The sequence below is a fragment of the Coccinella septempunctata genome, chromosome X, assembly GCF_907165205.1.
Source record: "Coccinella septempunctata chromosome X, icCocSept1.1, whole genome shotgun sequence".
In the NCBI taxonomy this organism is placed as follows: Eukaryota; Metazoa; Arthropoda; class Insecta; order Coleoptera; family Coccinellidae; genus Coccinella; species Coccinella septempunctata.
In genome coordinates this window covers 176,271-203,642 of record NC_058198.1, presented here as the reverse complement: position 1 = coordinate 203,642, position 27,372 = coordinate 176,271, and the positions used below count along the sequence as shown (strand labels likewise).

Sequence of the window (27,372 nt, the reverse complement as noted above, 5' to 3'; positions counted from 1 at the left end):
TAATAATGCTATTAACTGCATTCCTCTATCTTCTATTGTTTTCGAGTTATAGGCCAAAATTGAAATTTCAACTTTGGTCATTATCTTCGTTTCTGGTTTCTGTTTGTGCTAGGATGTTGAAATGAAAACATTATGCAGATACTTTTTTGATAGCAATCCAATGGCGTACTATGATTTTTTTCAACAGGTATTTACACATAAAGATGTGTTTTTTCTTATGGAAATAGGTAGTTTAAAATGACTTATAAAGACTGAGGTCGATGTATGATATATTTCTGAAACGCTAAAAAATTGGCGATTCTTTCTAAGTCATTTTAAACTACTGTTTTCATAAGAAAAAACACAACTTTGTTATTACTCAGCAAATAAACCTGTAGGAAAAAATCGCAGTACGCCACTGGATTGCTACCAAAAAAGTGTCTGTAAAATGTTTTCATTTCAACATCCTAGCACAAACAGAAACGGAGATAATGGTCAAAGTTGGAATCGCCCAAATCAATTTTGGCCTATAACTCAAAAACAAAATAAGATAGAAGAATGCAGTTGATGGCATTATTAGTTTCTCGAAAAAAGACGACATGAATTCTCGTTGGGTTAAAAAGTTGTAGTTCAGGTATCACCAATTTTGCCCAGCCTGTACATACGGACCAGGAGGAATGAGGAAATATTTGATATAAGATTCTCTCACGAGAAAAGATGAGGAATACTTTCATTTTCCAAAATGCTCAAATATTCAACTTATTTTGAAGAGTTGAATGTCCACTTTTCTGAATCACTTGAATTTCTGGTATTTTTATATGTATCTAGGGGTCAAAGATAATCTTTGGTCATAATGAGGAAACTGAAAGATGTGGATGTGGGTGGAATTTTTAGTTCGGAGGAGATTATCACATCAATAAAAAATTATATTCCGAAAATCACCCTATTTGATCGAATCTTTTGTAAAGCCCGTTGGCAACAGCCGAGAATTCTGTAGAGAATTTATGCGCCGTGAATTCTTTACAGTTACATACCCACTTTCGATAGAATTCACTGTTCAGTTGCATACAAAATAATCTCTGCCGTTTTCTTACCAGAATTTGGTAGAGAATTCTAGGCAAACAAATGGGCTTCGGATGTAATTGAAAATTACGTTTTTTTTTCAAGGATTTCAGTCGAGCCGGATTGGAAAAAAGTGTTTCTTTTGATCTCAGAAATGTTCCGTTAAAATATATGTACGAGTCAAAGACTCGCCCTGTATAGTGAGAATCGTTAGGATCGGTTCTGAAATTCAGGGTCATGGTTTGGGAATTCACATTTCTCCCAATGCACAAAGTGTAATCTCATTGCGCATTTGATATCGAATCATTGAACTCGATATAGAGACTCTTTGTCTAGTTCAATATGTATCATTTTTATTTTATTTCTGCAAATTCGAAATTCCCACTGATATAACAACCAGTTCAGAATTTCACAAAAAGGTATAGCATCTCTAATATAGTAGTAGTATATTCCTTCTCATTATTGAATAAACTTTTTGATTGTCTTAATTCGGTCGTCGATAATCTAGCCTTGATTACTGCCAGTTTTTATATCTGTATCAGACCCCACTTTTGAGTACGTTGTTACTAATCTACAAAACGGGCAAAGTGATGATACAATCAGATGCTGTCGGATAAACGTTAAAATACAGGTCTGAAAGATATATTGAAAATTCAGAGAATAGCGACGTGGAATGTTGTACATGTAGTTAGAGAGCCAAAGAATTGAGCTTTCGGATAGTTCTGGAGCGGAATGGTATCACTAACGTATGCTTTCGACCTGCAATGAAATCGATAAAAATTGAAAAATTGCTTTCAAATTTGTTGTTTACTTTCAGTAATGTCGCAAGTCAAAGATTGTCTTTACCTACTTAAGTTTTTCTTATTGATAGAGGATGCTCTCGAAAAGACGTGAAGATAACTCGAGTGTAACCTTCGATTGGGCATTCACTAGTAGTTTGCGTTTTTTTCAAGGTTTTTCTCTATTTTAAAGAAAAAGATTGCATGAGGGCTAAAGATGGTTCTACGGTAATATTTCAAAGGGGATTTCGAACTGGTCTGACTAACTGGTAAATTACAAAAATCAATTGGATTTCACAAACTAATGCAAACCTTACACGTCCTTACATATTTTACAATTCATTCTGAAAAACACCCAGGATAAAATAAATCCATGAAAGATATGTAGAATTATAGTAAAGAACATTTTATTAGTATAATATAAAGATGACTTATCAGTTATATACATCACATGTTTGCTAATTTGACAAAATAGAAACAAGTTGAAATGCACTTAACGAAAATTATTATAATACTAGTTGTTCTTAAATATTTGAGAAAAATATGAAGAACACAAATCAATGGTGAAAGCATATGTTGCTTTACAAAAAGTTGAGAAAAGCTGTAAGCCTTCTCCTAAACATCTTAAGTAACATTAAGAGATCAAGCCCTTCAGCAATCTGGGGCCATGTCCGTATTTACAAGGGGGTAATTGCCCCTCATTTTATACACTATATCCTACATGCTACCTTTTACCTATAACTGAACAATCATACCTACTTATGAATTGATACTATTTGAAAATAACGAACTTCTCCCCCTTAAAAGTAGAGGGTCCTCTTCCTAGCTTTCTGATTAATAAAACTAAAGATGAGCAAACATGAGAAATAAATTCAATAGTATAGTATATGCGCTTCAGAGTATAAACCTGAACAATTTTCAATTTACGCATGGAAAGGTGCATATGAATAGTTTTTGTTCCTGAAGACAAAATATGGTTTAGAAGACACTAAACAACCAAGTCATCAAGTTGAACAGTATGTTTCAAGGTTGTTGTATTTGCAAGAAATTTAAATTTGTGCACTTGTATTTTATGTTCAGAGTTTATTACTCTTGAATGTTCAGTCAGTATTTGAAGTCTTGCTTGAAGAATTAGTTCAATGTTCATGTTCAACATAATTTGCTTTTTTTATTATTCTATGATGCTTCAAAAATAATAGTTTAAAAATGAAAGCCTCTTTATGAAAAACGTGAATAGTAACGCGGAACAAAAACAACTTGTTTAAAATAACAAACTGGGATCTGCCATCAAAGTTATATTTAATGGTATCACAACCGTACAAATATTTTGGTATAAATTGAGACAAGCATTAAATGCTAGCTTAGCTTTTCAATTCACTCGAATGAATATCAATGCTCAATTTTTCATGAAAATGTAAGTATTATTTAAGTTGAATATGATTATTCTCATATTTTTTAACATAAATGAAATGAAAACAAGGGACCTGATATCTTCATAAAAAAATTAAAACTATAATATATTTACCATCGCCAATTATTATCTGAAATAAATAAGTTAATATTTTTTAATTATGAATTCATACAGTATCAAAGTCTCAATGTGTGCCTTTAAAAATAATTAAAATAAATAAAGTCTTCTCCAATTATTGAAAACCCTGAAGGAAACGGCAGTGGAATCATTAATATTTAGAAAATACTTTTTTCGAATGTTTTTAAAAAAAAAAACAGATTAGGTCTTGCCACATTCTGGTAGAATGAAATGTTTAATTTTGTTTCAGACACTTGAGTATCATTTTGCAACTGAATTGTCTGTAAATAAATTATCTAATGAGACATGTATACAGAAGGTTTTCCTTCATTTCCGGACTGACTCTTCTGATTCCTAATTTGTTGCCATTGCAAATTCATGATTATTGTGCGCATTTTCATTTACGATTCTATGGGTTATACATCAGATTTGTGAAAAAATTCAGAAATGTATTGCAAGACGAATAAAGACAAGAAAATTGCTTCAGTTCAATTTCCATATAATTATGGTATCACATATATATGTCAAATTGAGGAAATCAAAGTTATATGTTGATCTTCCCCATTTTCAGATGAATTAATAAATTAAAGACAAAACTGAGCAAGGTTCTGCCTATAGTTAAAACCCTCGAAATTCTTTTTAAGATGACATGTGAAATACACTGTGAAATAAAATCGATAAATATAATTAACATGACAAAGGCACTTCAAATGAGGTGCAATGAAAAAATGATTATTTGCTCTAATCACAGTGTATGTTATATAATGTAAGAAATACAATTGAAAATATTCACCATTTGAATTAATAAGTATATTCAACATAAATTTTTCAATATCCAAGAATAACTAAATATCTGAAATTGACCTACCATCCACATATACAACAATAAATACTTGCTTCAAATATATATTTTTTATGACAATGTAGCTCTTTCAAGCATTAACAAATATGTAAATGATTCAAATATGTTTCGCACCCAGTATAATTGCCATGTAAGGTACAATACTACTTTCTATAGGCACTATCTATTATACACACTGCAAATATTACTACTAAAAATTCAAATATGTTGTCCACAATGCTAAAAGCTAAAAATTTTCTTTGTCGTAATAGTAAAGTATCACAAAATTTGTGTTTGAATCAACTTCTATTACAAAATAAAAGTCTAATATCTGGGAGGCCTTACTGAAGGTCGTTGTTTGTCCACTGTCTTGCGGAATAATTAGAAGACTTGCTGAATGAATAATTTAGAAAGATCTCTATCTTCATAAATTATTCACTTGCTGGATTGAAAGTGTTTCCTCATTCATATGAGTTTATTCTGTGTACAATTTTTCATATTCTGTACAAATACATAATTTTTCGTATTCAATGAGGTGACACTAATAAAAATGGAATCGGTACTTACAAATTGAAAATATTCTCAAATATGTATCTGTTGAAACTAACATGATACTTTCACATATTTACATCTTGATATACTTTGGTCATTATGCAATTACTTTTATCTGTAGATAAATACTCAATTTTTACAGCAGTGTTTTAAATGGACTCCTTGGACAGGATAGTTCTGCAAGGTTTCGAAATTTTCGGCTTTCTAATACCTTCAAATATGCACCTATAAAATGATCCATTCTTTCAATTTTCTTAAAAGAAATTCTGGTCTCTGAAGGATTAGTTTTCCCAAGAATGAATATTGTAAAAATATTAGGAAGAACTAAATCTTGAAAAATGTTCATTGAAATTACATCACATATTCAAAAAGTTAAAAGCTTAACGAAAAAGCAAGCGATCTAAAATATGTATACAGAAATATTTCAACCAAATTCATCAAGTAGGCTGTAGAATATTCTTTTAAGGTCGATATTTTGTGTTTTAACTTCTCCTACTATACCATTTTGAGGTTATTTTTAAGATTAGACCAGTATTTTCTCTTCAAAAGCTCATTACTATAAAAAATAACGCATCAGGTCATGTCATCGATAGGTTAACGTTTTTCCAATCTGTGAATAATTTTTTGGTAGAAGTAAAAAATAACGTTAAGAAACATCAACTAACAAAATTCCAAAGCCTACTTAACAACTGTACTAGCTTTGTTCGACCAGAGACACTTTGGATCCACATACACAATGAAATTGATTTTAAACTCTAAGCAATTGAATGAATGAAATATTTGCTCTGAACATTTTGAAAAGAATTGGAACATCGTCAAGATATATATATATATCTTTTTTTCAGAGGGTTACGTCCGTTAAATCTCTTATGTATATATATATATATATATATATTTATCGCGTCAAAAGGGTGTACGAAATTCAATTATTTTTTCCAATTTTTTTAAATATGGCTTTGTATTAGTTTCACCCCGCCATGAGTGGTAAAGCAAATTAATTAGATGTTTCTACAAGTAAAACATTGATATGACAATGAAGTACCTTTAACATTTTTCCATTACAATGCAAGACCCATTAAACAATACTAATAAGTATAAAGAGCTGAAGGAATAGCTGATGATGTAATTTGGAATAAAAAAATGACGGCGGTCTTTACTACAATAGTTCGATTGATATTTGTTTTGTGGATATTCTTCAATAAAAAATTATGTGTCATAAAAATTAATGCCATTGTGGTGAGGGCTACGTAACTGGAGGAAGTTTACCTGAATGAAGTGTTGAAGAACGTTCATCATTTAATTGAACTCTCACCTTGCCTAATACGGGTGTTCTTGAGGAAGGTTGCTTGTTGGATGAAGACGATGTATCTGGACCAAAACTCGTTTCGACAGGAGCTCTTGGTAGCCTTCGTCGCAACCACAGATGTCGCAATGCAGCAGAAGGCGTAAGACGAGCCTCAGGATCCCATTCCAAACATCGTTTTATGAAATCTAAAAATGTGGGGTCATCACACCCTTTCAAAGCCGTTTTCAAGTCTTTAGAAGCAGGAGGTCCTCTCAATTTTCCTCGACGGCTCAATCCACCCCTTAAAGTTACTTGTCCATTAGGTAAAGTTGTGCAGGTACAATATCTGGGAATGCCCTTAGAATTGATGAAGCTTTTAGCTCTTTTTGATTGGTCAAGTAGTTTTTGTGGCGGCATTCCAAGAAGCTCCATTATACAAGCTAATTGGTCAGCTTCATCTTCTCCAGGAAGCAAAGGAAATCCAGTAAGGAGTTCAGCTAGGATACATCCCAAAGACCACATGTCGATAGGCATACCATATTGGGCACCAAGAATAACTTCAGGTGCTCTATAATATCTTGATTGAATATATGTGTAGACCCGATTTTTTTCATAACAGGATGATCCAAAATCTATTACCTGAAAAAAAAAAGCAGTTCCTGATTGATGTTGAAGAAAAAAGCTTTTGGAAATAAAAATTTGTGTCCCGCAGTACAGTAAAGAGGAATGATTTGGAAATCACATACGATAAGCAGATTTTAAATTAAACAACTAACCCATAAATTTTCAGTCACAACTCATTGTGTAATTTCTTTTTTTCTTTCTGCTATATTAACGGTTTTAAAATTTCCACATTTCCCGTTAACACCATACTTTGGCGCTCGTGTTCTTAGGAATAAGCGCGTATTATTTGGCTCGCATGTGGGTAATATTCAAATTTTTCATCAAAAATAGTCTTCAAACAGTTGGTTTTGACTCATTGTTAAAGAATTCTTGGTCGAAATCATTTATGCTCCATGTATGGTCAAATTCAAGTATTAGGAATTTTTTTTTGTTTTTTTTTTTCAGAAAGCTTTCCCAGCATAGGTAACAGTGTAATAGGTCTGTTAGTTTAGGTTGATTTGTGGTCCGAATATGATTAATATTCGGCTGTTGACTAGCCTTGTTTAGGAAATTCATGGATCTCTTGAGATCCCTAATGATATCTCTCCCTCTCAGCACCCATCTCTCTTCTCTGCGCCTAGCCTACTTTTAACTGATCTTTTTAGCATCATGAGCCAACATAAAATCCTGCTGCCCGTAGTATTTCGAAGGAGCCTACTCATGAAGGAATTCAAGATGTATTTTAATATCATTTTAGTGTTGGACTCAATATTTGACAGTTCTACATTCGCATCTGTACAGTGAGATGAACATTTTATAAATGTTTATTATGAAAAAAAAAAATTGGTTTCTTCAACATACCTTCAGGCCACTCCTTCCTTGTTGTTTGAGCAAAACATTTTCAGGTTTCATGTCACAATGGATGATTTTATTTTTGTTCAAAGCATCGAGACACTGTAGTAATGAATGACTGAATTTCCTCACTAACTGTAAACTGAATCCTTGGAATTTATTTTTTTTTATTAGTTCATATAAATTTATAGATAATAACTCGAAGGTGATGCACATATGACTTCTGAATGTGAAAGAGTTCAACATATGAATAATATTCATAGTATTATCTTTGTCTTGTTTACGTAGATGGTCTAATATTCGAACTTCCTCTAAAGCTTGTCGATGAAATCGCTTTTCATTTCTCACCATTTTGAGAGCTACATGTATGTGGCATTTATGGTCATAAGCCTTCACAACTTGGCCGAATGATCCTTTACCAATCACTTTTAACACTTCATATCTATATGCTACATGATCATGGGGAATATGTATATAAGAACCTTGGTCATTATCATACTCTGAATTATTAGGTGTACCAATTATTCCTGGTCTCTTCTTAGCATTTGCTCCAATAAAATAAATTTGAGGGTAGTTGTATATTTCAACATGTTCATATGGAGTCAGTTTATTCATGTAAAGCTTCATTACTTGCTCTGGGCTAGCTACCATAGTCTTTGGTTTGTCTGGCGGTGTAAGAGCTGAAGGAAGTGGTCGAATGGCTGATCCACTTTGTTTTCTTTCTCTTTGTTCAGATGCAGTACTGGGGACTGACTTAATTGCACGCATACACTGAAGAGCCTGAAGCTCTGGTAGCCCTGTGGAAGTACTGTTTGACGACGCTGTGCTGGTACATGTAGTCGGTGGGCTCTGTTCTTTCAAAGGAACAATTTTCAAAGGGGGCAATGCACCCCCTTCTTGGATATATGAATGGGATACTGGATATAACTGTTGAGCTCTTGTCATAGGCATTTTGACTGAACTAACTACAATAGCACTGGACATTTCTCATTCATATCTCATAATCATTGCTTGTGGTATCGGTGATTTTTTCAGAAAAAAAAAAGCATTTCCAACTAAAGCCATCACTGTACACTAGAATACAATCACTAGAAATTATGAACTCAGCTCTTTTCGAAAAGCATCCACTTTATGTTTTCTTTGTACTGACTGAATAACTGTTTGTTATTAATTTTCAATTTGATCATGATTGTCACTAAAACAAAGAGAACTTGGTTATTGTATAGCTATATTTTTCATCAACTAATTGTCAAATGTCAAGAGATCTCAACTGGAATATTTCTCCTCAATGATGCGTCACCATCTTGTGGGAAGACCCGATTTAACGTTGCAACTTATTATTCTTCTTCTACTAAAAAAATGAGCTTTATGAGTAAAATTCAGAAATAATTCCCCCTCTCAGTCCTTCATGAAAGGGTTAAACAAAGAAGAATCTTTGGTTTAATTGGCACGTGCAAATATTTTCATTGTCCGTCTAGTCTAGTTGATAAATCGCAGCCATAAATCTAAAGATGAAAACCACAGAACACTAATATACATATGATCATGGGCGTAGACAGGTAGGCGCCAGGGTTGCCCCCCCCCTCCCACCCTCCAGAACTCTCGGTGCACCACCTCACAGATTTTAAAAAGACATAATTTTCAAGCAAGCAAGCTCAAAAAACACTGAGCTTCCCAGCGCCCTTAAAACAAAACTCGGCTACGCCTCTGCCATATTGCACTATATTCAAAATTAGATTCATCATGTTAGGGAGAAGAGGGAAGTGTATTTTAAATAGTGACGAATCAAGAAACATCAGTAAATGCGGCCAACCTGATTTGTTTGAGGCTGTACAAATTTTTATTTTAACTTTGGTTTGAGATCTGTTGGATATGTGTTCATCACAGATTACAGAGTGTATTGAAGTACTTCAATCAACGATTGGAGTATATTAGTGTTCTGTGGTGGATTGGTTTCAGACATGGACCAAGTTAGTATTATACATCTATGGTTTCAGATGACCAGTGGCGTAGTCGCCAAATTGAAACCGAAAGATTTTTATTTGTGGGGACATGAAGCTACTTTTTTACAGGCCGCCGATTTGGCACGTACAATAACAATCCGGGCGCAACACCTAGAATTAATACAAAACACCTCAAAGGAGATGTTGTGCGAATACTCGTCAGTTCGACCAAAGAGGACCCTCCTCTTTGGTTCGACGCTGGCCTCTGTTGATACCACGTATTGATCATTTTTGCACTTACTCACTGTACTGGCCGAAAGTCCGAACACGTGTTCAGAATTCCATAATTTGTCTGCAGCACTATGCATGAAATACCGTCAAAAAACAAAAAAAGTGAAAGAGAGAAACTGAACATCGGGCATGCAGTTGTCTTTTTCTAGAATTTTGATTGGTCTACACTCACTTCTATGTGAACAGGTAAATGCCCGACGATCATTTCTCTCTTTCTATAAAAAGCCAATTTCATACTGACATTGCTCAGTCCATGTCTCTATGTCTATGTTTGTAGACTTGTGCAAGATCTCGTGATAATATCACTAGAAATTTTTTTTTTTATCCGAGGGAAAAGACTAGTTTTTACTCCTTTTCATTGATGGAATCATTCGCACTCGCAACTTTTGGAATTTACAAATACTGAAAGAAAAAACTTTACTAAACTATTGTATATAAGTGTTGTACGTTCAGGAATTGTGAATCTATTTTTTTTTCCAATAATTGTTGTGAATCAGTATAATTTCTACTCACACATAAACAGTAATGGCTAGTTGCTACGTACCAAAAACTTCAACAATAACAATATTTCTACATCAATAGAATAATAGGAAACATAATTTTGTCTACTGCATACAAATTTAGTTACAATTCAACAAAATATAAACGATAATCTCTAATTCTGGGGTCATTGGCGGGTACCTACACATACAATAAAAACTATTCATTCTCATTAAAACAGTACCTACATTTCGGTTTTTAGGTGTAATTGAGAGAAACGATAAAATATTGCTAGTTTTTTCAAAAACCGTAGTGACACCCTGTAAACGTATATATACCATTCTTTTTATCAAACTGTAGTTTTTCAACTTTTAGTTTTTTATGAGAACCTTAAGATGAATAATTTGCTTTTTTATCAACTTTTTTTTCATTATGATATGCAAAAATATAATTATACATTTCTTTAAAACTAATCAACTGAACAAAGTGTATTTTTACAAACAATATGGTTAATGTTGGGGGCTTCTGTAGGCTTGTTTCAACGAAGCAGATTGATCCTCCAAACTCTTTTTCAGATTAGCTATAGTGTTAATTAATACTTGATGCCTCAAACTTTCTGCACTATTTCTGTGTCGCTGCTGCAGAGCATCTGTAAAGATTTATATACATTTATATATACAAAACATTCTTCAATTTAGATTATTTTTCATGTACAGTTCATTTCATATTTTATATCTTTCAACCCAACAGAAATTAATTTGTCGAGGGCTTAGGAAAGTAAAAAATATTTACCTTTATAATCAGAGTGAATTACCTGCCAATTTGTGGCTAGAATATAGAATAAAATATACATATACAGGGTGTCCCAGAATGAATGGACAATTCTGAAATGATTTTTCAAACATCGAGTTACGTATCTGGAAATCACGGTGACAAATAAATGAAATATAATCAGTTTTCTCGTGCTAAAATATTCTTCATAGAATACTAAAAATAGATATGCAGTATCAACATGTTTTGTTATTCTAAACAAAAATTCGCAATTTAAAATTTCATCATAAGAAATAATAAATAACTTGCGTATATCCATCGAATTCTAAATATTTTGTTATGTTATTTACCCCTTATATACCTATTCAAATAATAAGAGCTATATTTACTCGAAAGTTATGACGAATCGTTATGTACCATTTTGGATTCTGCATAAATGGCACATATTATTGAAACATTTGGCCACTTCACAACGAACGATCAAACATTCACCAAATGAAGAATTTATCACATTTTATGATAAAATTTCAAGTATAGTGAATTTTTGTTTCGTATAACGAAAACACTATCTATTTTAGTATTCCATGAAGAATATTTTAGCAAGAACTGATATAGATTATTTATTCGTTACCGCGGCCCCCCGAAATGCGAATGTTGGAAAAAATCGTGTTTCAGGATTATCAATTCATTCCGGGACACACTGTATAACAATCGCATTATATACAGGGTGAGTCTTTGACTTGTACATATACCTATTTCAACAAACAATTTCATCGAATGGAATGCTATTGTGATAGCGAAACACGTGTCGTGGTTTAAAATATCATTTTTGAGAAATTCGTATAAATATAAATCTGTTTTAAGAAGAATATGATTTTGGCGAAATCGAATGGATACGGGGGAAGAAATAATGGATAGATATTATTACTTACTGCAATTGTTCGGATGAATTATAATATTTTTATTGAAAGTTGCATAAACTTTTCTTTTGACTGGCTCGCTTTGTGGCGGCGCTCGCAATCTTGGACGCTCGTCATCTGAACTAGAAGAGGTGACATCCCTTCTGATTTTACTTGACTTTTTTTTGTGTTTAGGACTCCTATGTGGAGATTGTCGCTCTGAATGTTTTCTGAATGGAATGGGTGATCTGGGAAGATAAGTGTTGGAAGAATTTAGTCCTGGAACGGTGCTTATTGCATGGCTACATCTAGGTAACATTCGCACAGATGATAAATTAGTGGACGGAACATTTACTACCCTAGCAGTTTTAGAACATTCTGTACTCCTCAAAAGTTCTACGCGTTTATTTGCTGGACCGGGAAGTCTCCTAGGGGACAACCCTTCTGTTTTCATATTCCTCAATATATGCTCAGCTTCTACTATCAGTTGCTCGTATTTTTGTTCAGCTTCTTCGTCTTTTTTATCGATCGAATCTATTGGATTTCTGTATAAATTAACGGAATTGGACCTCCTCACCAACGAATCATCGAGAGCCAATTTCGAAACCGGTTGTGGTTGAGTTCTTCTGGCAAACAACGGTGTAGCCCCCACGCTTCTGGATCCGTCACACTTATTGTATTTTGTTGTTTTCTCTGGTATAAGTACAGGTGGTGTACGTTTTCTGTGGGAGTTTAACTTATTATGTCTAGATTTTCTTGTTGTTTTTCTTCGGGAAGCCTTTCTTTTCTCTTGAAAATTGAAGTAAGAGCAGTGCCCAGTGTTCTTGCTTTCACATGTGTTCATTTCTGTCAGTGGTCCCTCATCAATGTAAAACATATCGCCTTCCTGGGGTTCTAATTCATCTCCACCATCTTGACCTGTATCTATATCTGTATCAAGGTCTGTAGGCTCACTGTCACTCAGAATGTCCGTCTCTTTTTCATACACGTAGCTCTCGTCATATTTTCCCATCATCTCATTAAGGGTGCAGTCATCTTCGCTACCTTCCCAATATGTTTCACCCCCGCTTAACGAAGAGCAAGTAGAAGATAGGGGCGATTTCCCTCTAGAACATGGACCTGCAGCTACGCATTGATTTCTGCAAAGGGGCGCTATTTTATTTGAATGAATAGATGAATACCTACTCAAATACAAATCATCGATTTTTTCATTCACAACTAAGCATTAAGTGGTAGATATAGTTTCTATACACTTACGAGAGCGTGAGTAGTCCATTCTCAGGAAGTCCTGTAGAGTACGAATTTTGAATTTGTCTACCAGATGTTGATGTGCATCTTGGAAGCCATGGGTTTGTCCTAATTCTATTCCTTTGCCTTGGTGAAGCAACATCAACAGCCTGGTATTGCACAAATTCGTCAATAAATTTAATGAGACTATGCATGCAGACAACTTAAAATATGCTCCCCACAAGTTGGTTCTTTGATTTACCTTGTTCAAAATAGGTCGATTATTTTCTAGAAGAGGTGATGCTATTTTGTGGATAGTTTGGTGTATGGAGGGATTGTTATCACATTGACGTATTGGAGGTTTTGGTTCCAATATTATTTTAACCTCAGCATAGTAGTCAGGTGGTGCTCCGGGTGAAGTACCATCTGTTGAATAGCCCGTCGAATAGGCCGATTCCGGTGATGATAAAGTTGCTACTGAATATCTACTACTTGTCGGCTCAGAACGAAGGGGGTCGTTCGTTGAGGTTCCACTTTCAACTTTTTTTATTTCCTGAAATGAGGGTCATATTTGAAAGATTCTCTTGTTATTATTTTCAATCTGGTGAAAATTCATTTCTTGTTCTACAAATTGCAGATTGCTGATTTTGAATCTTTTGTTGATGCTCAGACATCCTTACGATTTTTTTATTCTCAAGATATAGTGGAAAAGACGGTTACCTGTACCTTATAGAAATATATAATAACAAGAAAATTTTAAACTAAATAGTCGTATTCGGAAAAGGATCTCAGATTTGACTTAGGGCGGACTATTCGTAATCCACTGGCGTTTTGATTTATTTCGTCTTTGAAAATTATGTGAAAATTTAGTGCAAGCGAGGAAGGAGTTTTGGCCTTGGGGAGGCACATGCCCCTTGTGCCACTTCCTGGATTCGCTACTGGAAATGTGTTGCCGTTTTGATTTTTTGATACGATTTTAATGAAATCGCAAGGTCTCATTCCAGCACCCTGTAATTTCTTACAATTTCTGAAATAATCTCATCAAATATTCATCCAAAGGCAGAGACAACCTCTCTGCCTGTCTCTGTCCAAAGGTAACAATGCACTCCTAAAAACAATTCAATTGGAAAATGGGATGACAATTCAGGATTGGCTAGATTTATATGCCAGGTCTTTTAAATATAATTATATTCATAGGTACATATTTCTTATTGAAAAATCTACTAAATCTACTGATTTCAGATTTGATATGTTTAGGTAGGCTTGTTATAATGTTTCTTGGCAATAAAAACGATTACGGTTTTTATGAAAAAGTTTTAGAGCTTTTACCTTACAAGTATACTTTCGAAAGATTCGGTGTTAAATAAGAGAAACTATTAATGTTTGAAATATACTTACTTTCTTATTTTTTGGTGATTTCCCCGCATCCAATTTTTTTGCGAATGATAATTTGGGAGACGTTGCATCAATATTATTTTTCAATTTAATCTGTTTGTCTTTCCTATGTTGTTTCTTCCTAGGCCTCACAGCTTCCATCCAGGATCTGAATTTGCTTCCGAACATTTTTCTAGAATCGAATATAGGTACCTACCTACAGTTTTTCAGTGTAATTATAACAAAAGTTAATATGTTGTGCTAGGTATTTTACGCTAACACAAGTTACGAAATTGAGCACTCACAGACATATATGACGTGTATCAGATATTATTAAATAAAGGTTTATAAGACATATAATATATCCAAAATAAAGATACGGTCTCAATTTTTCGTTGCCCCAGCTTTACGTATGTAAACTTACCTCCTACAATCCGCAATAATCCAACTCAAAACAGAACATCGACAAATATCTTAAATTGAAAGGTACATTTCACAAATTTTAAGCACCAGCTTCGATATCCACAGTGATTATTTCACGTTCCTGGAAGCGCCATGACTGAGATCGGGAACATTCGACGCTAGCCGTCGTTCCATCTGTTGAAATCCAGACGCCTGGGCAAAATCGAAATGGGATGTGGGTTTAGGGGTGACGCAAAAGTAACGCGGTCGCTTAATTCCCATTGGAACGAAATTGAATAACCAGAATATATCTGCTGCTCCATATATAACTGTATAATTTTTAGTTGAAGCGTTTCATGAGGCCCATACCTGCGTTGATCAGAAAATATAAGAGCTTCAAAAGAGGACAATTTTCGGAATAATAAGTTTTTCCAATGAGAAACCACAAAATTTTGTGTAAATGAATCAAATGAAAATCCATATTGCATTCAATGAAATATTTATTTAAATACCTACAGGATCGGTTTTCATTCAAACAGGAAATCATTTTTCTATTTGTTGCAAAATGTATCAATCGATCGGCAAATCTCTGCATGGAAGACACCATAACGAAGTCAACCAGGATTATATCCTGAGTTTGTGTAAAAACCAGTTGGATTGGTACTACACGTGCGTAGATGAACGATGCCAATCACACATCTAACGACGACCACATTTCATTGCTAAATTTGCAATAATTCTTGTAAACGCAATATTTTGAGAACTATAATTGGTCGAAACTATAAAATATCAGGTATATTAACATCATGATCGGATATTGAGGGCGACCATCATCGAATCCATTCTCATATTATTGATGTTATTATTGATTATTATTCCTAAAGAGATTCACGAGGATAAGAATCATTACTATTATACAGAGTGTTCCATCTCAGACGAGCCACCCCGTATATTTCTTATCTCATAGTGATTGAAAAAATTTCCCGAAACACGATGAATGATTTCGTTTGGGGGACATATTTTGACGTATATTTAAGGCTTGAACGAGCAACCCCCTAAGAAGGGGGGCATCAATTCCTCAAAATTGATTAGGGGAGAAGGGTTGAGTGATACTTCATTTGAAAGGTCATGGAAGCCTCCCTTACAACGAGGAGGATCGTCTTCTAATTTTTCATTTTTCTGTTATCAACAGATCAATCGCATTTTCAAGATAAATTTCGCCATTTAAATAAGCAGGAATGAACGGAGGTCCAATTAGGTGGTCTCTCAAAATTCCTCCATTGTAAAAATAACCAAAATATTCAAGGTGGTTTGAGATAAAAATTGATTTTTGGCGAAAACGGTTCGTCAAAATTACGTTTTTCATACACCGTTGTAAAGAGACTTCCAAAACCATTATTATTATTAACGGTAGTTATCAGAGCTTGATATATAGATTTTTTTTAGAGTTCACTATATATATCAGAGACAACACAGTGTTCTGTGGACAACATAGTGTATTAGTGTTCTGTGACTTCTTTCTCTATGGTGAAAGGGAGAGATCTGTGATCTGTCATTACAAGTTCTATGACTGCGTATTTTGTATGTGAAAAAAACAGTCATTAGGAACTCAAAATTTTATTTTAAAACTAATAAATGTTTATCTGGATACCTATAAGACTACGTTTTATCCTTTTCTGAGTTAATATTTTAATGAAGACATTAAAATGATTCGAAACCACGAAAATTGTCAATTTTCTTAGAGGTATATCCAAGATGGTGGGTGTTTACTTTACTTTCATCTGTTGTATCAGTTTTTTAATAACAGTGAAATGTAACGTTTGTTCTGAGGTTTGTTCATGTCTTGGAGGTCACGTTGATTGTACCACCAAGAATTTAAGAAGCATACCACCCAATTTGCCTGAGTGGTCAAAGCAGCTGTAAGTAATCGCTGGTTCTCTAAATAAATAGTATTCTTGAAATTTTGTTCCCTCAGGTATTTGAATAGTAATCATATTAAAGATTTGAATGCTGCAGTTTGGGAAAAACTTACAGAAATACAGGAGTTGAAACTTAATAAGAATGAAATTGAAGTCATACCAAAGGATGTTTTTGTGCACCAGCGACATCTTAAGATATTGTAGGTAGATTCTTTATGAACTAAGGATAGATTAATTATTAAAAATTTACAGAGAACTTAACCGGAACAAGCTTACTACAATAAAAGGCTTAACTTTCAAGTCTTTGAAATGCCTCGATACTTTGAAATTGAAAAAGAATGAAATACATCATCTACCTGATGGAGCTTTCTTTGGATTGGAACATCTTTACAAGCTGTAAGTTTTTCATGTGATAAAAAGTATTCTGTTCACAAATATACCCAAAATAAATTTCAGCTTTTTGGATCACAATAAAATTTCTTCCATATCCAAGGAATGGCTTTATGGTTTACATAATTTAAAAGAACTCTCGTTGAGCCACAACAATTTGAACAAAATCAATGTAGATGCTTGGGAATTCTGTTCTGGCTTGGTGAATCTGTATGTACTCATTTCTAAATCTTCCTGCCAAATCATTGAATTAATCGAATTCTTATATTTTACAATTACATTGATGTTGAATAATTCCGTCAGTCTTCCCAGCTAGTTATTCCTGACTTTTTATGATGTAAGGTTGTTATGTGATCCAGAAATAATGTATTTTATATTTTAGAGATCTTTCCTATAATTTCCTGGAATCTGTCCAGTCAGATACTTTCAGGCATTTGAGAGTCGTGCAGAAGCTGAATCTGAATAATAATAAGTTGATGTTCATTGATGAAAATGCTTTCAATTCATTGATAAATCTCAAGACACTGTGAGTATTGTGTAGCTCATTATACATATATTCAACATTACTTAATATTTTTCTTCCTTTCAGATATCTGAATGGAAACAAATTATCAACAGCTATTGAAGATGCTAATGGTATTTTTCATAATCTAACAAAATTAACAAAATTTCATTTAGCAAATAATGAGATCAAATCAGTCAATAAGAATGCATTCAGTGGACTCTATTCTTTAATATTGTTAGACCTCACTAATAATAATATAACATCTATACAGGAAAATGCATTTGCTGAAATACCTCATTTAATGGTAAGTGCTTTGAATGTTATATTTTAACATAATTGGTTAACATCTCCCTGACTTCAGTTATGTAGGTTTTACACAAATTTGGCATATTGAATCAAAGACTAATAAGATGGACTGGCCCTTGGGTTGCTTTGATTCATATATTAAAGAGGAAAAAAACGAGAACTGTACTTCACACAACAATTCAAACTTTTTGATTCAGATAAATTTATGTAAAAGTTTCTTGAGTAACATTGTGGCAACGTAAAGGTGTTTCACAAACAAAAAATAGAATTTTCTTTTATATCATATTTGCAACCTTCATTGACCTTTCAGGAAACCTGAAATCACCTTCTGATTTTTGCACTAGAGAGTCTGCATAGTAAGGCATCGGTGTAATAGTTTTTCATAATGATCTGAAAATGATAGTGCCAAAACTATTTATCCATCCTATCTTTCTCCCTGTATGGCTCAATTCTCTCTCTTAGGGCCTGTCTATATATTAGTTTAATGGTTCATATAAACACTTGAATAAAAAAAAAATCTATGAAATAACAATATCTCTCTATTCAAATACATTCACTGTTGCTATGGCTTTGTTCATTATTATGAAAATGAATTCAAGAATATGACTAATAGAATACTAATTTTAGGAATTACATCTCAATACAACATCTCTTTTATGTGATTCTAATATAAGGTGGTTCCACAATTGGATCAAAAATCGCAAATACAATATTAACACAGTATGTGGCTTTCCACCAGAATTGAAAGGAAAGAATCTACAAGAAATAAAAGCTAATGAACTATCAAGTAATGAACTACCTAAGCCTAAGCTTTTAAAAAATTTAGATACAGACATCATGGCACTCAAGGGAGAAAATGTTAGTTTGCATTGTACTGCAAGATCAAGCTCTGGTGCTAATATGACATTTAGCTGGAAAAAAGACAACAATGAGTTAGATGATAGTATGTTCCATAATTTTATAATTAGCTCTTCCTCTCAAAAAGAATTAGATGTAGATTCTGTGTTGAATATAACTCTAGTACAGAACTCTGATGCTGGTAAATATCAGTGCATAGTTTCTAACCAATTTGGAACAGCCTACTCTCAAAAAGCGACCATTTCGGTTATGATATTTCCCACTTTCCTAAAAATTCCCTCGAATATAACGGTGAAAGCAGGTGAAACAGCAAAGTTGGAATGTTCCGCACAAGGTGAACCTCAACCAGAAATAGCTTGGCATAAGGATAGTGGTAACAACTTCCCGGCTGCTAGTGAAAGACGAATGTTCATGATGCCTACAGATGATGTGTTTTTCATAACAGATGTAAAATTGGCAGACATGGGAATATACAGCTGTACTGCTCAGAATGCAGCAGGTACAATAATAGCAAATGCTACCTTGAATGTAGAACAGGAACCATCATTTGTGAATGCAATGGAAAATATGGAAATCAATGCAGGTGAATCTGTTGTTTTCAAATGCAAAGCAGCTGGTGCTCCTAAACCCACTATACGTTGGTTAAAGAATGGTCAACCTATCATTAGGACTGAACGACATTTCTTCACAGCTGAAGATCAACTTCTGATCATTGTTGACACTACACAGAACGATTCAGGTGACTACCAATGTCACTTGAATAATACTTTAGGACAAAGAACAGCATTCAGTCGGCTCACAGTCAAGCCTAGCTTCTTAAGTTCAAGAGATATGTGGGGCATAATAATAATAGCAGTTGTGTGTTGTGCTGTTGTAACTTCCCTAGTGTGGGTTGTGATCATTTATCAGACCCGAAAACATATAGCCTCACCACGAAGCCCTGAATCTTCTGGTGCCTTTTCTCTACCAAAACTTTATACTGATGACAATTCAGATAAGGATAGTGGAACCGGCGATTCTGCAAAGAGAAGTAGTGACGATTTAGCAGCAGAAGAGTTTGATCTGATAGTTGAAAGACCTATGTATTCTATTAGAGAAACTCATACTCCACTTCTCCATTATTCCATACCTACAAATCATGATCGATCTAAAATTGAGATCCATGAATCACAAGTTGTCTCTGTGTGAGGTTTTTTTCTTTTTATTTCTAAGTTATTTAATTTATTAACTAGTAAAGCACCTGTAATAACAGTAAGTTCAGGAAACAAACTTATTGATATGCCTTCATAAAGTATTATCAGGATAGCCAAGTGGAAAAATGAAGCAAAGTGTACTGTTTCAAATGTAAAGCATTTTGATTTTTCAATGATGTAAATAATTTCGGAAGGTCTTAGTTGAAAATTAATTTTTGGGTTATCATTTTTACAATAAATGAAACAATTATCGAGTCCTTCATGTACAATTTTCCTTGTATATATGTATATACATAGATTTTTTTTTTAATCTTTAAAAGTTCCTCTTATAAGGTATATAGTTTTATCACTATTTATCCATTTCCACAAAGAAATGAGACCAATTAGATAGTATATTCCATTATTTAGGAAGATTTGATATTTAAGCAATATTTGAACTGCGAATGTCACATACAAATTATTTCAGTACATGGAGACCCAAAGGTGTTTAATTTTTCAGGTAGTTTGTGGTCCAGTTCTTTTTAAAATTTAGCTTCTATATTTTAATGGTCTCATTTTATTAGTATTATTGAACATACCTCATTGTGATCATTTTATTTTTGTTGAAATAAATATTTTTTCCAATATTGTGATTTTCACATCCTACTTACAAATATTACCAAGTTGATAACATGGTCGAGGAATAAGGTGGCAAGTAAAACGGATATTTCGCTGAAGTTTAGTCTTGATTTCAGATTTTATTGAGGCTCGTTTAGTGTTTTACTTTTCACCTATAGTCCCAACCCCGTCATCAACCCTATAATGTGTTCTCGAAATTTTGATGAATTTCATTACCTTTGTATAGTTAAATAATTACCAATTGTTATCCATTCCTCACGTTAAATTCTTTAGTAGGTATTGTCCTCGGAGATGTTGGTTGCTTAGGAATTTATCTCCCAGAAGCAAGTTTTAAACCTCAGTGCGAGTCTTCAGTTTTTCACCCAACACTGATTATAATCGTGATATATGTCGTATGAACAATACTTTCGTGAAGCAACGTTATGTCGATTGAATCCTGGAGAAATTGTATTTTTAGAATTATTCCTAGGGAAATTTTCTTCAAAATCATTTTTAGTTTTTTTTAGTGTTTTCCTCAGAGTGAATAACCCTTCAAGAACAGATTCTTCATATCTGCGACAAAAAACTTCTCACGTTATTGATTTTCTTCTGATCGTCATTACGCTGTGATTTAATTATTTTTTAGGGATGACAGTAAAACGAGTGTACAAAATTATTGGAGGTAAAGAAAGTAAGTACCAAAAAAGAATATTTGGAACAGAACGGTTTTGCAAAATTGGGTACTACCGAAGCTTTATTACGAAAATATTTAACGCAGTAATGTCTCGTCTTGATTCTATAGAACAGAAGTTCATTATTGAGTTTACAGTATGGAGTTGGATGGACTGAACGATTTGGATTAACTGATTTTGCCTGCAGGACTGGAAGTCCACTTGCATCTTAGGTAAAAATCTGAATTGATTATTCAATGGCAATAGTTATCAGAGGCCGCTATTTCCCCCAGAAAACACCGAAAACATTGCCTCAATATTGATATAAAAAATTGATAACTTCGATTAGTCACATCTTTTAGAGTGAACCTCAAATAAAAGTTATCAACTTGAGGAATGAATTAGAATTCGCAATCATATTATTATTATGATATGTCAACGGAATGCTGATCTGTAAACATTTCTCTACTTCGAATCCATTAAGAAACAAATCCATTTATATTAATGCTATATAAATTGAAAATTGGTTTTCATGATTTAACGACAAGGCACTTCAATTTATCATCGATGCTAGTAGAAAAAGTTTCCCATATCTTCCCAACTTTTAATTGTTCAGGAGAGAAAGTAAAAAATAATATATATTCCACAACATAAAAACAGTTCATTTGTAATGCAATAAATGTTTCTTTTTCATAGTGAATAACATACAATTCCCTTTGAATGAAAAATTTTAAGTACAATCATCTTTTTTTTGTCCTTGCTTATTACTTTTTATTGATCCACTTATAAGATCCTGTGAACTTGTAATTATTATTTAATAGTAATTCATCTGCTTCTTTTGGTCCTCTACTTCCATATCTGAAACAATAAAATGTATTTGAATAACAGATACAAATCATTTGTTGAGTTATACTTCTCACTCACTTGTAGGGAACTGGAACAACGTGTTCCTGCTGAATTTCATGAAGAAGAGGAGTAAAGATTCTCCAAGCTTCACTTAATTCATCAGATCTTACAAAATGCATTTGAGATCCACAAAATACATCCAGGATCAGCCTCTCGTAAGCGTCAGGTAGTTTCACATTCTGGATATTTATAAAAATTCGATCAATGGATTAACGTTCAAGTACATATAATATTTACCTCGTATCTACTGCTATATGTTAAATCCAACTCGGTTTCTTCCATATCGAACGCCATTCCAGGAGTTTTAACCATCATTTTAACATAAAGAGCTTCTCCAGGTTGTACTCTGATTACCAATTCATTCCTTTTAGGTTTTCCACTGAATATATCTCCAGGTACATCCCTGAATTGTATTCTGACTTCAGCTTTGCGTTCATTCAATGCTTTGCCACATTTAAGAATGAATGGTACACCATCCCAACGTTCATTATTTATCTTCAATACAGCCATTGCATAAGTTGGTGTATTTGAGCCTGGTGGAACAGTGGGATCATCCAAATATGATAGTTTGGCATCTCCTTGAAATGATATATTCATGGAATCATTAAGTTAATGTAGATGTAGCATAAGTGTGTTAGGATGACTGAAGGAAAAACAAGATTGAACATTGAAATAATGCCTATACAAATCTGAATTATAAATACATTCATACCCTCTCCTTCTTCATTTCCTATATATTGACCCAAGACCACATCTTTTAACACTATTTCTGGTATACTCCGCAAAACCTTTACTTTTTCATTCCTTATATCATCAGGTAAACAAGATGTAGGTTTTTCCATAGCAACTAAAGTGAGAATTTGCAGAAGATGATTCTGCATTATATCTCTAATTATTCCAAACTCATCGAAGTATCCTCCTCTTCCTTGGGTACCAAATGGTTCCTTGAAACTTATTTGAACAGAAGCTATATTATCCCTATTCCAGCACGGATTGAATATCCTATTTCCGAATCTAAAAATGAATGTGTGAAAAAGCTGCAAGTACAAAGGTGATATTTGAATTTGCACCTTAAAGTCATCAAGTTTTGAACCATCTCTTTTCCAAGATAATGATCAATTCTATAAACTTGTTGTTCAGTGAATAAAGAAGCAAGATGATCAGATAACTTTTTTGAGGATGCTGAATCTTTTCCAAATGGTTTTTCGATTATTATTCTAGTCCATCCCCTAAAAATATTCAAGAGGTCTTAGTAATGATATCAGACTGTTCTTATAATCACACTGACTTCAAAGCCATGCAGGCATTTCTTATATGTATTGTACAGGATTCAAACACGCTTGGTGGCAGGGCTAAATAAAAAATTCTATTTGCAGAGGAATGTTTTTCATGATTGTATAACTGTTGATTGAGTTTTTCAAAATCCACTCTAGAATCATAGGATCCAGCAACATAATGGTTAACTTTCCAAAATGCTTCATACTTCTCTTTCTCACTAGCCGCAAGCTATAAAAACCTATACTCAATTAAATTCTTGATGTGTGCAAGAATACTCACTTTCATATACTGTAGACATTTCATCTGAATATCTTCAATTGTGGTTTTACTTCTTGCATATCCATAAAAAACGGTATTTGTTGGTAGAAGGTTATCTCTGTATAACCACCATAAAGTAGGGTAAATTTTTTTCCTGGCTAGATCTCCCTATGAATATTAACTCTCGTCATTTCTATACATTTTCAGTTGTTCTTACCTACAGAAGCTCCAAGGATTACAAATACGTGAGGTATCTTTTGGTCAAAATGAGTACCATCATGGTCCATGTCCTTTGAACTAAGTGAATCTCTGTATAAAGCAAGGCATTTTTCTATACTGGTGCATTCTGCGAATAAAACAATTTCATGTTGTGGTGCTGCTAACTTGGAAACAATGAATGATTCATCAAAATTTGGTAATAGGTACTCTACTCAAGAAACTACATTTTCATCAAGGTAAAATTTCTTTAGAGTATTCGATTTTTATGTAACATAACATGGAAGTGCAACTAAAATCGGATATCCTAATTTAGTGCTTTATGGTATTAATGGTAAAACTTCGAAATTCATTCAAAATAATCACACAGATTTGTTACCTTTTTCAATATTTTTTGGACTTCTTTTCAAAGGCATGATTAAAATATTTCTTCAACAGCAAGATAACTATAGTCGACTAAAAAGTAGCACAGTGAACAACTCTGTTATATGTGGTGAACAACGAAGACAACCGCTTCTTTCAAAAATGTTCTCTAAAATAACAATCTAACAGATTTGGGAGAGGTATAATGACTTTCATTACTTTTCAATATCAACACTCAAGGTTATTCTGGTGTAGTCAATGAGTAGAGTAGGATCACTAAAATTCATGTTGTGATTTATCGCTGAATGATCGTCCTGAAACAGCATAGAGAAAGGAGGTCTCTGTGAAACAATTTCCAAACTGTGTTATGGAACTGAACATGATCCCGATAAAATAGCATAAGAGATTATCAACGAGTCTATTTGAAACAAAATCAACAGCTTTCTGCATATCTTGTTGACTTTCTGCTTTCACTTAAAAAAAAAAAGAAAAATTCTGAGATAGTAATAAATTACTTTGGCTCTGTGCAATAAGGCAGGCCTCGCATTCGGGTAATGGGGCGTTTTCCACCACTTGTGAAAATCATTTGTATATTCATCAATCTGTTTCTAGTCAAATGACCTCTTTAAAAAGAACATTGTTTTAAATCAATTTTATAGATTTACAACGTTTAAACTGATGATGATGGTTTATACTCGAGAGTTAAGACCGGTTCACACTATTCGTGCTCACCTGTCTTGGGCTTGTCTAGTAGGCTGTACAGATTACTGATATTTATGGTTGACTCGCGGCCGTGTTCGTTCTATCCAAAGATTATAGAGTTAGGCCTGACTCTATAATCTTTGATTCACATTATTTCATCTCAGTTGCTTGTCAAGCTTCGACTCGCGAGGATCCGCTTCATTTGCAGGCTTGTTGTCCTCCAGGTGACTCGAGCGGCTTGAGGAGCATAGCGATCCTTTCCTTTGATTTACCGACAACAAGCGGAGCCACTCAAGCCATATAATAGTATAGGTTCGTCAGGCTCGCTCGCTTATCTCTCGGTTCGAGCTATCGTCCACATTACTCGCAAACCACCTGAGATACACGAGCACGAGTAGTGTATACCGGCCTTTAGACTTATCGCATCAGGGACCTGACATGTAAAACTTGAGATGTACAAAATTGTAGCTAATATTTTTTTCTCTCTTATAGTTTACTATATGTGAGATGTGTCCGCTTCGTAGGGCGAATTTTCTTTCCTCAACGGGGGACCCAAGCAACGATAGGTGACTTCAAATACCAGGATGGGTGACTGCTATGGTTATGAATTTGAACGAAAGGGCATAACGTAAGCACTTACTACTGCTTAGGTATCCCATTTTTTCTTATAATAACATATTATCTATCATTCATTTATGCAATAGGATCATCTGTCGGATTTAAGTTTCTGTAGCGGCGGCTGTAGTTTCTCCAAAACTACAAATTTATTGTCGATTATTTCTTTCGTTTTTATTCGGTTTTGGATATTTATTCCCTTCTACAATGTAATGCTGTAGGGTATTGAATCAAAAATTCATAGTCATTCCTCGTATACTATATATATTGTATTTTTTTGATTCAATACCCTGTACCAAAACATCATTATATGAAGTGAAGTGATTTTCATTAGGATAATGCTATTTAACCATTAACGATGGTGAGGGTTCACACCTTATTACCTAAGAGTCAGGTAAGTCAGTTTTTAGTTTAATTATGGATTTTCATCAAGTATCTATCAGTCACACCAATTTAACATTTTCATTAAATACTTCCTATACAATTTTAGAATTATTGTCATTATCAATGATGGTACTACTACGTAAGGGTTCCCGCAGATAATTGGAGGACAGGTTTCCAATTTCCAGATATCTAGATGATCAATCTCTCATTATAAGGCCGGATTATTGACGGAACATTGGGTAGGATACTTTTGAATATAAAATTCAAACGTTTTTATTAAATACGAATTCAATTTCTACGCGATACCGACCTTTGGCTTTTATTCAAGGCATTCAATTCCTACACCTTATTTTGGGTCGGGGATCAATGTCAAATTGTAATCAAGCAGAACAATACACGAAAAATATTGAATTGCTTCATTCACGATTGAAAACGAATAAAACTAGGTAAAAATGGTTTCATTAAAAAATGTATGATATGATTATACTTTTTACATTTGCAGATATTTAATTAAGACCATGTACTTACTTGCCGAGTGCTGGTGATTCAATGTACAGGCCATAGCAGTACGTATTCCGAAATAAATCCAAATCAGATCAATGAATTTTGTCTTTGGAATACTAACCCCACCTGCTACCTCGTACCTCGAACACAATACACGTACTGCCTCAAGGCGCTACCAAATGAAATTGGTCTTGGAATCTGCGTTGAATTATACTTGCGGTTGTTATTATTCAAATTCATAATTTCCCTTTACTGGATGAACTGTATAATCAGTGATTCGATTAATTTACAATAGTGGACTTACATACAGTGCGAGTCTTTAACTCAGAATGTATTGAGTAAATCGAAGACAGTTTTTTTTCTTCTGAATTTGCTTGCGCAGGTCGATTATTATTTTTTTCCGATATAAGAGAATCTACTACAGCGTGTACAAAATTTAAGATATGACGTCATCGGTATTTTTTTAATGGCGATGCTGATTTTTTTACGACTTTTCTTGAAGGTTAAAACAAGTTTCACATGTGCACAAAATATGAAATTATTATTCTTTGTCGTTAAAAGAACATTTATTAGTTTGAGTAAATTGTAAAAACCCTTTTCACATTCATTGCTTCGAATCGAGTTCCATATTATATCCATATCCCGTCTATTCGTCACCTAAATGAGAATTGAACAGTTTTAAAAAATATATAACATCGCATCAAAAATTAAACAGTTCAATAAAGAACCCAACCTAATTATTTAGTTTTGTGTAGGAGGAGCAAAACTCTAAATAAAAAAAAATAATTATGTCTGATTGGATCGATACGTATATCTTTCTATATTCGGATTATTTGACA

General features: G+C 33.6%; 4 protein-coding genes across 6 annotated transcripts; 1 reads left to right on the top strand and 3 right to left on the bottom strand.

The window, feature by feature from the left end:
* Positions 1-2,210: 2,210 nt before the first annotated feature.
* On the bottom strand, positions 2,211-8,963 carry LOC123321401 (dual specificity tyrosine-phosphorylation-regulated kinase 2). The gene is made up of 2 exons (XM_044908966.1): positions 7,491-8,963; positions 2,211-6,665 (listed from the first exon to the last, which is right to left on the bottom strand). Exons 1-2 carry the CDS (start codon positions 8,463-8,465, stop codon positions 5,985-5,987), a joined length of 1,656 nt encoding a protein of 551 aa, XP_044764901.1. The 5' UTR covers positions 8,466-8,963; the 3' UTR covers positions 2,211-5,984.
* Positions 8,964-10,204: 1,241 nt separating this feature from the next.
* Positions 10,205-15,251, bottom strand: LOC123321525. Of its 2 annotated transcripts, none has more exons than XM_044909179.1 (6): positions 14,891-15,251; positions 14,491-14,683; positions 13,355-13,645; positions 13,123-13,262; positions 11,899-13,004; positions 10,205-10,844 (listed from the first exon to the last, which is right to left on the bottom strand). In XM_044909179.1, exons 2-6 carry the CDS (start codon positions 14,653-14,655, stop codon positions 10,705-10,707), a joined length of 1,842 nt encoding a protein of 613 aa, XP_044765114.1. In that variant the 5' UTR covers positions 14,656-14,683; positions 14,891-15,251; the 3' UTR covers positions 10,205-10,704. The 2 variants fall into 2 exon arrangements, with proteins under 2 accessions (XP_044765114.1, XP_044765112.1); XM_044909177.1 differs by having other exon boundaries at positions 14,491-14,659; positions 14,891-15,249.
* A 1,163-nt stretch (positions 15,252-16,414) lies between these two features.
* LOC123321620 (leucine-rich repeats and immunoglobulin-like domains protein 3) lies at positions 16,415-20,665 on the top strand. Its single transcript, XM_044909316.1, has 7 exons — positions 16,415-16,787; positions 16,844-16,987; positions 17,040-17,183; positions 17,244-17,387; positions 17,560-17,703; positions 17,767-17,986; positions 18,616-20,665. Exons 1-7 carry the CDS (start codon positions 16,624-16,626, stop codon positions 20,032-20,034), a joined length of 2,379 nt encoding a protein of 792 aa, XP_044765251.1. The 5' UTR covers positions 16,415-16,623; the 3' UTR covers positions 20,035-20,665.
* A 1,267-nt stretch (positions 20,666-21,932) lies between these two features.
* Positions 21,933-26,847, bottom strand: LOC123321621 (glucose-6-phosphate 1-dehydrogenase). Of its 2 annotated transcripts, none has more exons than XM_044909318.1 (9): positions 26,558-26,847; positions 23,971-24,095; positions 23,771-23,917; positions 23,502-23,719; positions 23,284-23,442; positions 22,926-23,227; positions 22,451-22,791; positions 22,232-22,392; positions 21,933-22,165 (listed from the first exon to the last, which is right to left on the bottom strand). In XM_044909318.1, exons 1-9 carry the CDS (start codon positions 26,589-26,591, stop codon positions 22,072-22,074), a joined length of 1,581 nt encoding a protein of 526 aa, XP_044765253.1. In that variant the 5' UTR covers positions 26,592-26,847; the 3' UTR covers positions 21,933-22,071. The 2 variants fall into 2 exon arrangements, with proteins under 2 accessions (XP_044765253.1, XP_044765252.1); XM_044909317.1 differs by lacking the exon at positions 26,558-26,847 and adding an exon at positions 24,345-24,593.
* Positions 26,848-27,372: the final 525 nt, after the last annotated feature.